General features: G+C 36.3%; 2 protein-coding genes across 3 annotated transcripts; one reads left to right on the top strand and one right to left on the bottom strand.

The window, feature by feature from the left end:
• On the top strand, positions 2,241-10,402 carry LOC105176195 (receptor kinase-like protein Xa21). 2 transcript variants are annotated; one of them, XR_002288232.1, is made up of 3 exons: positions 2,241-5,371; positions 5,562-6,023; positions 10,270-10,402. XR_002288232.1 is itself a non-coding variant. In XM_011098926.2 (2 exons), the coding sequence occupies exons 1-2, from the start codon at positions 2,356-2,358 to the stop codon at positions 5,933-5,935; spliced, it is 3,390 nt and encodes a 1,129-aa protein (XP_011097228.1). In that variant the 5' UTR covers positions 2,241-2,355; the 3' UTR covers positions 5,936-6,075. The 2 variants fall into 2 exon arrangements, 1 of the variants encoding a protein (XP_011097228.1); XM_011098926.2 differs by lacking the exon at positions 10,270-10,402 and having other exon boundaries at positions 5,562-6,075.
• On the bottom strand, positions 6,189-10,713 carry LOC105176160. The gene is made up of 8 exons (XM_011098882.2): positions 10,331-10,713; positions 9,800-9,844; positions 9,517-9,646; positions 8,881-8,950; positions 8,752-8,800; positions 8,368-8,465; positions 6,850-6,988; positions 6,189-6,600 (listed from the first exon to the last, which is right to left on the bottom strand). The coding sequence occupies exons 1-8, from the start codon at positions 10,661-10,663 to the stop codon at positions 6,442-6,444; spliced, it is 1,023 nt and encodes a 340-aa protein (XP_011097184.1). The 5' UTR covers positions 10,664-10,713; the 3' UTR covers positions 6,189-6,441.

Here is a 13,516-nt window from a genome sequence, read left to right on the forward strand (position 1 = left end):
ATGAATATCCTTCAATTATAAAACAATATAGATTTCCGTTGGTGCATGATGATTCAAGTCGAAATATGCGACCTCCCTCGGTAGTTTTAAATTAATTACGTATCCACTCCAAATCGTTAATGGGTTTTCAGAAATAAAACACATACGTTAGACTCGTCAGATTTGTTTCCGACTAAAATTCTAAAATGCTCAAGTTAGTTCAAGTCGAGGTAGAAATATGCGATCTGTAGATTTAAAAGTGAAAGCAATAAATATATGTTACCTCAAGTGATTTTTAATTAGGGTATTTATAGGGCCCAAGTGTACAGCACTAGTTGGGCCATGTGTCACCATCTAGGTGTTCCTATCTTTTTATAGTACAATGGAGAATTTATCCTTCCAATCAGGTGGCATTTCGGAGTCTGGCGTGGGTTGGCGCTCCAAGGACCTAACCCACGCCTTGGGTCGCAGATCCTGCTAACTCTTTAAGCTACCTCTATGAGAGGGGCTTTTTCATCTTTTTGCATAAATAGGAGTAATACCCCCATCACATGCCATATTGGATATTTGGTTGATTGTAATATATATACCTCATATTTTAAAAAAATTAGAGTATCTATCGATCATTCAATTACATAATTCCACGTGTTTGGTGCAAACAAAATAAATTGCAAAGAAAAAAAATTATTTTTTGTAATTTTACCTACGAACCCTTTACACATCATCATTTTGTATTAAAAACTAAAGGGTTATACTCCCCTCCTCTGAGATATGGTGTAATTACACATAAACCCTCCTATAGTTTGAAAAATTACATCTATTACCTTTGAAATTTGCTTCCATCTAATAAATAACTCCTCCCATTAGTCAAAATTCACCAAATTCGCTAATACTAAATCAGAAAAAAAAATCTATATTATTAATTTATTAAACCTATTGATTATTAGATGTTGTTTATTGTCCCATACTAAAAAAGTATAAGCCAAACTTACATACTTTAGACTATAAACATAAAAAGTTTAAGCTAGGCTTATTATCCCATATTGAGAAAGTATAAAAAAAAATTTAAACACCTTAAACTATATATATGAAAGTTTAAGCCCAACTTATTGTCCATGTTGAAAAAGTATAAGCTAAAAGTCCAAAACTTAAATACTTAGATTATAAATATTAAAAATTTTAATTTAAGTTTTTGTACTACAGTAAAAAAGTATAAAGCAAGTTTAAAGATTTTAGATTATAAATATGAAAATTTTTAAGCCAAATTTATTGTCCCACATTGAAAAAATATAAAACAAAACTTATACACTTTAAACTATAAATATGAAAAATCTTAAGCAAAGTTTATTATCCCACATTGAAAAAATATATGTCAAACTTAAATCTTTTTGAATATAAATATAGAAAAGTTTTTATTTATTCTTTTCCAAAAAATAGTCATAACCAATTTTTGATTGCTCATCGGCTCACAAATTTTGTCCAATTTTGATTGGTCCTTGCTGATTTTGACCACACCGATTTTGAATATATTAACTGCGCCGAATAAATGACCAATTTTCGATTGAATCGATCCACCGATTCTATTCTGAAAACATTGCCTAGAATAAATGAACAAGTCATTGCCTGTAATTAGTTGATGATGTTAGAGTCAAAAGCAAAGCTCACCGGACAAACATGAACCATCAATAGTCAAATCAAATGTCATCTTTTTCTTGATGATTTACGTTAACACACCTATAAAATCTTTTTTTAAATAAAATAAAAATTACATATCACTGTAAATATATCATACATGTATTAAATGAAATAAACAATCTAATTGAAATATATTTTTGGATAAATTATATTTTGTCATTCCAACTATGTCTGTTTTTATACTCTGACATCTAAATTTTTTTTTTGTGTCAGCTTGCCATCTCAACTACACGAAATTTACACTTTGCCATATATGAGGTTTTTTTGTTGAATTTTTTGTCGAAATAACATCACATGCTGTGTATATATAAAAAATATCACATGTCCACTGCATGTGAACTTTTTAAAAAAACTTGATTGAAAAAAGTTATAAATAACAAAATATACAATTTTGTAAAATTGACGCAAAAAAAAAAATTAAATATCAGAATATAAAAATGATCATAGTTCAAAGGACAACATATAATTAATCCTATATCTTTTGTAACACCAGGACAATTAAATGCAACGGAAAGTCAAGCAAATCATGATTCATTACATAAAAATATAATAAATATACTAATATAAAAATGATAACATCATTATATAAGAACAACTATCAACATGATATATATACTAAATGCCGAAGGAGGAGTCAACTACTGAGTATTAAAGTAGTAATGTCCCAACCATCTCCGAACAATGGACGGTGAGAGCTTGCTGCTCCAGCCATTCTTGATTTCAGTCAGCCATCAACCAAATTTAGACAAGAAACAAAGTACCCAAATCCGAGGAACCATGTTGTCCAAGTCTTCAGCTCTAAGCACCATTGCCAGCCTTTGCTTCTTCTGGTTCTTGATTTTCAGTTTTCCTTCTTCATGTTCAGCTCTTGAAACCAATGCCACTGACTATGAGGCTTTGATGGCCTTCAAATCCCATCTTCTGCTGCAACAAGACAGCATCTTGGCCACCAACTGGAGCTCGACTGCTCATTTCTGCAGCTGGTTTGGAGTTAGATGCTTGAATCAGAGAGTGATCAGTCTGCTGCTTTCAGGATTGGCTCTTCAGGGACAGTTATCTTCAGATATTGCTAATATGAGTAATCTTGTTGTGATTGATCTTAGCAGCAATGACTTGGGAGGTGTTTTGCCGAGTGAATTGGGGTTCTTGCAGCAGCTGAGAGTTCTGAATGTAACAAAGAATTCTCTCCAGGGGAGGATTCCGGCGAACCTGAGTCAGTGTGGGGAGCTTCAAGAACTGGATTTGTCATACAACTTCATAGCAGGGAGCATACCTGAGGAGCTTGGGCGTTTGAGCAATCTTCGGCACTTAGCCGTCGACCACAACAATCTCACGGGTAGGATTCCTGCTTCTTTGGGTAACTTTTCGAAGTTGGAGTACTTTTATCTGCATGAGAATGATTTGGTTGGTGAGATCCCAGTGGAACTGGGGAAGCTGGCTAGTGTAACGGTGATGGCCCTCCGTGGTAATAACCATACTGGCTCGATACCTGATTCGATCTTCAACATCTCAACGATGCAAGTCATGGACCTTTCTATAAACGGGCTGTCAGGTCAACTCCCCAAGAGTCTAGGCAGCCATCTGTCGAGCCTTGAACACCTTTTCTTGGACAGCAACAGGATTACTGGGAGAATTCCAACGTTTCTGTCTAATGCATCGAAGCTTACCAAACTGTTTCTGACTGAGAATGATCTGAGTGGAAATATACCGAATGAATTCAGTGAGTTGCAGAACTTGGAGTGGTTCGAATTTGAATACAATCAAATCTCTGGTGGCATCCCGTACAGTCTCTTCAACATTACATCACTTCAAATACTAAAAACCAGACATAATTACCTTAGCGGTGATCTTCCTCATGATCTTGGTAATTGGCTTCCTAATCTTCGAGAGATTTTCTTGTCGCATAACCAGTTTAGTGGAGAAATACCCCCTTCAATATGCAATGCCACAAAGCTCACCACCCTGGAGGCTTCAAACAACAGCTTTAACGGGCCAGTTCCAATGATGCTTGGAAACCTGGTAGCACTTGAGCATCTTAACCTCCAAGTCAATTTATTGGTTAACAATCCCTTGTCCACTCGTCTTGACTTTTTCGACTCGTTGGTTAACTGTAGGAATCTACAATATCTTGTCCTTGATTCTAATCCTCTCAATGGCATCATACCAGACTCGGTTGGAAACTTATCGAGCAATCTCAAAGTCTTAACAGCCATATCCTGTAAGCTTAAGGGTGGCATTCCACATAGTATTGGCAACTTGAGTAGTTTGCATTTCTTGGGATTATCTAATAACAATCTACAAGGCAAAGTACCCTCATCGTTCGTTGGCTTGCAGAATTTAGAAAGGATATATCTAACAGGCAACAAGTTAGAAGGCACTATTCCAACTGAATTCTGTAGCATACAAGTTTTGGGGATCCTACATCTTGGAGAAAACAGTTTTTCAGGATCAATACCCCTATGTTTTCAGAATCTAACTGAGTTAAGAGAGATTTCTCTGGCTGCTAACAGATTAAACTCTACTGTGCCTTTGCGTTTCTGGGATTTGGTGAAGGTGGAAGGTGTAAACTTGTCCAGGAATCAACTACATGGCATGCTACCGGTGGAAATGGGAAACTTGAAAGCAGTTAATATCATAGACCTCTCTTCTAACAACTTCTCGGGTGAAATTCCAAACTCGGTAGGGAGCCTTCAGAACCTACTTGCACTTGATATGTCGCAGAACAAATTTCAAGGTCCTATACCAAACAGTTTGAGCAATCTGATAGTCATTGAATTCTTGGATCTGTCCTTAAATGAGCTCTCTGGTGGTATTCCTCCATCCCTTGGATCACTTCGCGATCTCAAGTATCTAAATCTTTCTTTCAACATGCTACAGGGAGAAATCCCGACAACTGGAGTATTCACAAACATTACTTCAGAAAATTTGATGGGGAATCCTAACTTGTGTGGAGCTCCTAAATTGAACTTTCCAATGTGCTCAGCTCGAGGCCCCGGGCAAGGAAAGAAATCGTCTCTAGTTCTCAAGATAACAATCCCCATTGCTGCAACACTTCTTGTGGTCATATGTCTTCTTGTGTGGCTCAGTTTGTCAAGAAAGAAGCACCTGAAGAATCCAACTGGATCAGATTCTGTCCCAATAGGACATCAGGTCATCAGCTATTATGAGCTTCTCAGAGCAACAGAAAGTTTCAGCGAATCCAACTTATTGGGGAAGGGAAGTTCTGGTATGGTGTATAAGGCCGATCTTTCAGATGGTACCGTTGCAGCAATCAAGGTTTTCAATATGGAGTACACCAGGGCTCTGCAAAATTTCGATGCTGAATGTGAGGTTTTAAGCAATGTGAGGCACAGAAACTTAGTCAAAATAATCTCCATTTGCTCAAATATGGACTTTAAGGCTATGGTGCTGGAGTTCATGCCTAATGGAAGCTTAGATAAATGGTTGCACTTTGAGAGCAATTCCTTAAGCCTTGTCCAAAGGCTCGATATTGTGATTGATGTTGCAATGGCCATTGAGTATCTCCATCATGATTATATGATGCCGATTGTGCATTGTGATCTAAAGCCCTCGAACGTGCTTCTTGATGAGGACATGACAGCTCATGTTGCTGATTTTGGGATCGCGAAAATTCTGGCTCAAGATGAAGAGCTAATCCGGACTAAGACTCTGGGAACTATTGGGTACATTGCTCCAGGTATGGTCATTTACCTGTTCTCTAATATTCCCAGAACCCCTTCTCCTGATTGTTTGCTTCATAATATAGTTGTTACCTTCTTCTCAAATAAGAGTTTTATTGCTAAAATTATGTTTCTATACAGCATGCCTCTGAACTAAACATAGTTTCTATTCACTTTCTCTAATCAAGATTAGTGTCATTCAAACAGAATTCGGTTTAGATGGCCATGTATCCACAAAGGTTGATATCTACAGTTTTGGGATTCTGCTGTTGGAGACATTCACAGGGAAGAGGCCAACAGATAATATGTTTAGAGAAGGCTTGAGTCTGCATCAATGGGTAATCAAATCATTCCCTGGTGCCCTGAGAGAGGTGCTGGATCCCAATCTTATTTATGACCTTAATTCTGGTGAGGAAGGTGTAACCAAGAAACAGAGCCAGGTGGGAGAGTTGCTCGTGCCGATCATTCATGTGGCCTTGCTTTGCTTGAAAGAATCACCAGAGGAAAGGATTGACATGAGAGGCATCTCGGTACAGCTAAAGAAAATCAGAGCTGAACTGAAGGATGGTTGTGGCAAATAGTTTATGCAGGAGTCTCACCATGAGCCTCACACTATTAACTCTGTGAAGCAAGACTATCTACCTCACACAGAAAACACATAACACCAGTGTACGTTTCTTTTTTATAGTAAAGCATGAAATTCGTATTTCCTTTTCAAGAACTCAATCACCTTAAGGATAAAAAGAAATTATGTCCGGGCCAATCTAACATTTGGATCCTACCATAATGCAGCTCTGAGTGATTCTTCAGGTTAAAAAAAATGACAGGGGAAAGAAAATGAAAAAAGACTGTATCCTACCAGCATATACTTAGCAGTATGAAATTTGCCAGCAACAAGAACATTAACACTTGATAAGGCTTTTACAAAATTCCTTTCCCTTCACTCTAATGAAATTTAAATGCTACTATTCCTCAGAATTTAAGTTCTATGCTCACCATATTTCATAGGCGCAGCCATCTTGAACTAACAATATCAATAGTGCTCAGAAAAGTTACAATTTTTTTTTTCTGATATCTTAATCTAGAGCTATTTAGCCATCTCTCTATCCAAACCAGTAAGCCATGATAAGATCACTTCTGCACCTTTTTCCCAAGAGCAATCCAACATTATGTCATGGGCAACCCCTTCAATACAGACAGGTGACACACCATAAAAGCTGCCAGTTTCACTAAGTCCCTTGGCGTCCTACAGAAATCATAAGATTTGTAACTCAGACACCCTCAGTTTATACCAAAAATTCTTTCAGAAATGCTATAGTTGTAGGCAATAAAACCAGAGGCAAGGAGAGACAAGAAAACAATTGCATGAGTTGCAATAAAATAAATGAAAAAAGCAACAGAAGGGCTATTATTTTCAGAAGCTTCAACAACAGATATGCATATCAGTCAATAAGCATTACACAAAATGTTTTAGATTTCAGAGTGAGAATTTTACCACTATGAAATCATCATTTGCTCCCACAACAAGGATTTTGATAGAAGAATCTTTCATGGGAGGAACAGGAAGTGATGCACTGAGCTTCCTTAGATCAAACAGTGGCATTCTTGAACTCTCTGTCATCAGCTTTTGATAACTGGCACAAATTTAAAGTTAAAAAAAGTTTAAGCTAGCTTTCCAGAGAAGAATGAAAAATTAAACTTCTTTTTTGCTCTCCTTTCTGTTTCTTATAGCTGGCATGGATGGTTGAGCATCTGAGGTAGGCAAGTACTATGAGAATGTGAGCATGTAACGAGTCATAGAAGACAAACAACAAGTAAAGGAACCAATTTTTAAATCCCAATCAGATTCCTCAAAAGATGTCAGTGATTAATGTGGTAAAGAAGTAGGAAAATCAGGTTCCTTTATGCCTTAAACACCCTCATGTAATTCTGGAAACACCCACACAAAATCGTAAACCGTCCAATCTTCACAGCAAGTCTGCATTCTGGGGCATTGCTTCGGCTGAATGTGGTAAAGACTGGCTAACTAGTGACTGGTAGGCAACTTTATGGCCTTCAAGTCATAAACTTTTAAGTTTTATCATATGCCGTTTTTCAAATCTAAATCAGATATAGGAAATCATGTTTCTGCAGAATAATTGAATCCATGTGCTTTAAGATAAGCATGTCACCCAACAAACCCAAACCAAGGTGCATAAGGCTAATTTCCACTTCCAAATTTTGAAGAACATCACTCCCTTCCCCTGGCAGGTGCAGACGTATGGTATTTAAGATAAGCAACCAACTGAAGTTAGCTTAACCCATTTTCTTTCTTTAATATGAGATAGTGGGGCTTCAACCGATTAACTAATCAAAGATTGTTGGCAATCGCATGAAGTCTTTGTCTACAAACATCATTTCAAATACTTGTAAAAATCTAGCAGCAGCATCATCAAGCATTTCAGAAATTTTCACATGGCATAACCCTAACCAATTTTATGTTGAGTTTTCCATTATCTTTGAGACCAAGAATCTTTTGTAGAAACTCCCTGTTACTCAGCTGCTGTACTGGTTTATCAAATACAACTAAATCTTGCACAACTACCACCACTCAAACTACCACGTGGTGATAATTGTTAGCATCAGCCCTCGAATTGACAGGCTACTTTCTATTCTTGCATAGGAAGACAACCCTTTGAATCAAGAAGAACTGCAAGTTGCAGAGAGAGTCATTTTCTTTCAATCTTTTGTTATTTGGTACATTTCAAATTCAATTGTTGTATAACTTCTTTCGCCATTTAGAACTATTAAAATCCAATAATCCCATGTCAAAAATTCTTCAGTTACAGTGACCTCATTCCAGATTTGGAGCATAAATTTGATCAACTTAGCAAGACTATGCTCTTTGAGCAAATAATATGTATCCATTGTCAAAGGCAAAATCCAATGCCTCTGGATGATTCATTCCAAAATTGATTACAGCATGTGGCTTGAATTTAAGAATGTACAAGTACACAAGTCTTGTAGTACTAACCGAAGGACAAGACGATCCTCCATAGATTCAGAGAAGAAGGTTTCTCTACAAAGAGGCAGAGAAGTTTGAAAAGCTTTCGCTGCCAAACTGCGTGTCACCTGATCCATGAAGTATTCAATCATGTAGACTCTGGAGAATGCATTTGTTAATATGAACAGGGAAGTGCCTAACATTTGTATTTCAGAATTTTCGGTAGCAGATAAAAATAATACAGAAAATTGTACTGAAACCAAGTAGTATTATCACTCTATGGAAAAGAAAATGTTGAAAATAAAACTGAAATAATAAGATTTTGCAGTAATTCACTGAATCAATGATACATTTTGGAACTTGCATTATAGAAGTTAGAACTGTGAAGAATACATTCTCTAAAAGAACAAGTACCTTAAATGCAGCAATAGGTTTGGAGAACAGATACCGCCAAACTAGGCCACTGAATAAAAGGGAAAAAAGGTATGTTAGTTTGGTAAAACAGAATTCACATACAAAATGAGACAGTTACGACAAAGTCACCTATTTCCTGAAGGAGGTACAGAGCAAACAAGAACTCCTCCTGCTAGATAAGGGTGTGAGAGTTCCTTCTCTGAGATGGAGAATGGTAGCAGAGAAGTAAGTCACAGGGCAAAATTTCTTTAGAAAGCCATTTCAATAAACATTACAAGTCTTCAAAGATGTATGATGCATCAGTTTTAAGTATCCACAGGATATGGATTGGGCTAGCAGCTTAGGGCCTAATTCTCAACACAAACAATGTCTCATGTATGAGGATTGTATCTAGAACTAATTTCTTCCCTTGACCTTCCTTGTTCTATTAACATGTCTAATACACCTGATTATTCTGTCTTCTAGCTCTGTCTTAAAGATAATGATTTTCATATCAGAACCTCATAGAATTATATGAAATTCAAAGAATTACCAGAGCAAAATATTACAAACATCTTTCCTCCTCCCTTAAATGAAAGGAAACAAAAGTTTAATCCCCTGTAAAAGATTGTGTCTATCTACAATACAAGATTTCCTAAATTCTTTCTGAGCGTCGGTGGCCAATGACTTGGTTTTTACTTTCCCATTGAAGATTACAAACGTTCAATGTCAATTTCCTGCTTTTCCATCCAAAAACAGTACCAATCAGTTGAAAATGCTTCTGACCTTGTAATTTCCCATTCCCCACATTTGCAAGATAATACTGAACAATGAGCCCACCAAAAGAATGCCCCAGCAACACTGGGGGTAACTGAATCTCCTTCTGGATGAAATCAGCCACATGAGCTGCATGTGTCTACTGCATGTATGGAGTTTCAGGGTTAGACCAATATGCATAAGCATGCTACACCAGTAGTGGCGGAAATAGAAAAACAATTTAGTTCACTTCCACAACTAGATGAATTTTAGCTAATGAAAAGAATAATTATCTCTTGAAAAGCAAAGATACCTGGAGCGAACCTGCGACTGCACCATCCGTAGAATCACTTTCTCCCTGAAAATCAATAAAATGATGTGATTTAGAATCCAATATCCAACTCAAGCATGTAACTGGTAGCTAGAAATTCATAAAATAAGTAATGGGTCCAAGAGATCGATAGTCAATGACTGATAAACTGACAAAAATGAGTGGACAGCATAACATAGAACATATTGAATCACAGCTTATCGGTTAATCAAGCTGATATCTGCTGGCAAACCAGTGCGGTAACTTTAACAACTAACATAACAAAAAGGTAGAAATTAGAAAACAAATCTTTCTTATAGCCACCTTAGGATTAATTCCATTGAGATTTGTATTAGGTCCAAGAATTAGGCATTCTCAATTAAGAACCTTTACACACTGAAATTGCGAAAAACTGGTTCTTTTTCTTATTATACAACTGCATAATGGTTTATGATCCTTAGAAATGTATACAGCAGAAGGAATTACCACATTTTACTGAACACCAAACGGGAATTAGCATCGCAAGAAGCGTACCTGACCAAGTAAGCTGAGAGCATAACAATCAAAACCATGTCGAGAAAAGAAGGGCAGCCAGTGTTCAGCCCAGCACCAAGCCGCATGAAAACTTCCATGGACAAAGACTAAAGGTGGATTATGAGGTTTCTGATCTTTCTGGTCCCAGCCCTTTTGGAAGATGAACTCCATGTTCAAACCAGATGGGAGCTCGTGGAAATGGCGGGACTGCCCCTGCTTCAGCTCGAAAGGGACCCGCATTTTGTAGTTGTTGTTAGTGAGGGCGGCCCGGGGCATTGGGGTCATCCGGCGAAGAGGGTTGTTGGTCAGTATTATGGTAGCTAGAGCCGCCATTGTTGGCAATCTGAGGAGCAAAGGATAAGTGTAAGTTGAAAATTTTAACTGAGTTTTGCATATCTATATAAAAGCATGAATAAGTTTTTAGATTTCTTTTGATTTTTGATTTGGCTAAATTACCCTCACACTATTATATTGATTTGCATGATCCTTTGACTTCTCACCAATGCATACATCATTCATTTCTTCATGGCTTCTCCCATTTTTCATGACTGTCTTGAATCTTCTCCCATATTTGCTCCCCCGGAGTTGCTGCTCATGCCTAATATATTTGCTTCCCCGGAGTTGCTGCTGCATGCCTAATATATTTGCTCCCCCGGAGTTGCTGCTGCATGCCTAATTTGCATGCTCCACCGCCCAGTTTCTCTCGTAAATTCATTTTCTCTACTGTAGGATGAGATATTCCAAACACCACAACAAATAATTAATGCAATGTGTAAACAAAAAAAAGGCCCAAACCAAAATGGCCTGGGCCTTTTAAACGCTGGATGGCTAATCTCATGTATTAACAAAGTTATTAACAATTTCATGTATTTTGACATAATTATACCTGATTCAGTCAAACCAATGGTATGACGTGTGTAAATGCATTCACGCTATGAGAATGGAAAAGGAAGTACTCATCATCTTCACAGTATGCGTCCCACAGCGACCAAAGTCCAAACACAAAGAACAGAATACGTTGTGTGCCAAATTCCGCTAAATCTGTCACTAATTTTCAGAATCAAATGACCCAAAAACATAAAATAAGAATAGCTTATTTTCATTTAAATGAATGAAAATTACATGTCCGCCCGTTTAAATTAACAGTGAGACATTTTTGCTCCTATCTATATGCCTTATTTGGCAAGGCTGATTGCCCTTTTGCCTAAATCTATCTTTCAGAAGTTTCTGGCTTGACACACCCCTTTTGGGCAGTGATAAATACACAATCCAACTCTTTGCAGGTAACAAAAACTTGCTAAATTTATACATCACATTGCCAATTACAGAAATGAAATGATTATTTGCTCACCAGATTAGGAGCAGCCCATCCAACAAGAGCAGAGAGAACAGTCATCACCTACAACACATTCACATTCACAGTTCGAACGTCCGTATATACGGTTAAACAATCGATTTTCAGATATGTAAGACAAAGGTAATTTTGTTCGAACACCAAAAAGTACATAGGGAGGCACTGAGCTTCTTATTTAAAAACTCGGGCACAAATTGCCCTTTTCTCGATTAAGGGAATCTTTTACGCATTTATCATTTCACATGAGATAAAATGCTGAATGCATAAATACTTACGATGACAGAAAGCAGGCAGCCGAAAAAGACACTCCTCCTTGGATGTCGCATTGTCAATATCTTGCAAACCAAATACACAAATATCAGCAAAACAATGCAAAAACATCGATAAGCTATTCATCACGACGCAGTATATGGTAGCAACAACTTTCAGCAAAGTCTCAATGCTACGTGCCTAAACGAACTGATTAACTTAAAAAGATTATCAAGTCCTGATATCTTCCAAGTTTACTTACAGCAGCAACGCAGAACGTTCGATCACCAAACCAGAAACCATTGTCATGACAAGTGATTTGGTGAAGCCCTGATCCACAAGTACCTGTGGTAGTGATAGACTCATGTTTGTGGAGAATGAAGGCAACTTTACAAGGAAGCTAGGAAAGAGGCAGAAGGGTGATGGGCTTGCAGCTTGCAGAGTAGAGGTCAAATGTGATGATCTCAAACTTAGAAAGATTAAGCCAAATATTTGTATGGGGCTATTAATTCAAATAGCTCCTGCAATGTGCATGAAACTCCTTTAGGGTTAGCACTTTAATATGAAAAAGAGTAAAAAATTTGTTGAATTGTACAAAATGTGAATGTAGTGATTCAATAATGATATAGGTACATTATGTGTTGGTCAATGCTGTTTAAAAATTGAATAGATGAGAGGTATGAGAGGGCGGTAAGATTTGAGGGAGGCCACCAACTCCCAATTTGTCATACTTATAGCCAAGAACTAGGGCATGTAGCAACCATTTTTCAACATTAACACTCACCATAATTTGGATTTTACATTATACAATGAGTTGGGGTTGCTAGCATTTTACCTTTTTGTTGAATTTAGGGGTGGTAGATGAGTCGGGTCGGCTCGATTTTGAACTCGACCTCAAGCTCAATTGTTTTTGTTCATAAGCTCGCTAGCTTTTTTTTTTTTTTTTTGAATTTTTTATATATTTAATTTTATATTTAATATTTGATCAATTTTATAATCAAAATTAACTATATATTATAATTATTAATCAATATCTTATATTTTATTTTGGATAATAATAAATTATGGTACTTTTTTTTATACATTTAATTTTTATACAAAAATAAATTTAATCAACAACTTAGTAAGTTATAATATTTTTTGTAATTAAAATTATTATTTAATATGACATATGTAAATTTTATGTTATATTTAATATATATTTGTATTACGTTATACTTTTTTTAAATTGACAAGTAATTCACTTATGATTTTTTATTGTTATAAATTTATGTCAAAATTTAGTAATTCCTATGAATTAATCTAAATAATAATAATAATAATGATGATGCTGATGATGATGAGATGGTTGAACAATTCTAATTATTATTTTATTATATATATAATGTGATCAAAAAGTTTAATCAATAATTACAATATTTTAAAATTTGAGCACCCAATTCATATGAAATTTAAATATATACAAGATGTGTCCATTAGATCATATATGATTTAAAATCACACGGCTTGATTCAACGATACACCGTCTTGAATAATTACTCTTATGTTTCGAGTATGATATCTCGACATCCGTATATCCAATA

The sequence above is a fragment of the Sesamum indicum genome, linkage group LG13, assembly GCF_000512975.1.
Source record: "Sesamum indicum cultivar Zhongzhi No. 13 linkage group LG13, S_indicum_v1.0, whole genome shotgun sequence".
Taxonomy (NCBI): Eukaryota; Viridiplantae; Streptophyta; class Magnoliopsida; order Lamiales; family Pedaliaceae; genus Sesamum; species Sesamum indicum.

Excerpts from the sequence above, each read along its gene's own strand:
- LOC105176195 (XM_011098926.2), top strand. The coding sequence starts at position 2,356 with ATGGACGGTGAGAGCTTGCTGCTCCAGCCATTCTTGATTTCAGTCAGC. Across the intron at positions 5,372-5,561 it reads TATTGGGTACATTGCTCCAG|AATTCGGTTTAGATGGCCAT; the intron begins GTATGGTCATTT and ends TCATTCAAACAG.
- LOC105176160 (XM_011098882.2), bottom strand. The coding sequence starts at position 10,663 with ATGGCGGCTCTAGCTACCATAATACTGACCAACAACCCTCTTCGCCGG. Across the intron at positions 9,647-9,799 it reads CAGTCGCAGGTTCGCTCCAG|ACACATGCAGCTCATGTGGC; the intron begins GTATCTTTGCTT and ends TACATGCAGTAG. Across the intron at positions 8,466-8,751 it reads AACCTATTGCTGCATTTAAG|GTGACACGCAGTTTGGCAGC; the intron begins GTACTTGTTCTT and ends TTCATGGATCAG.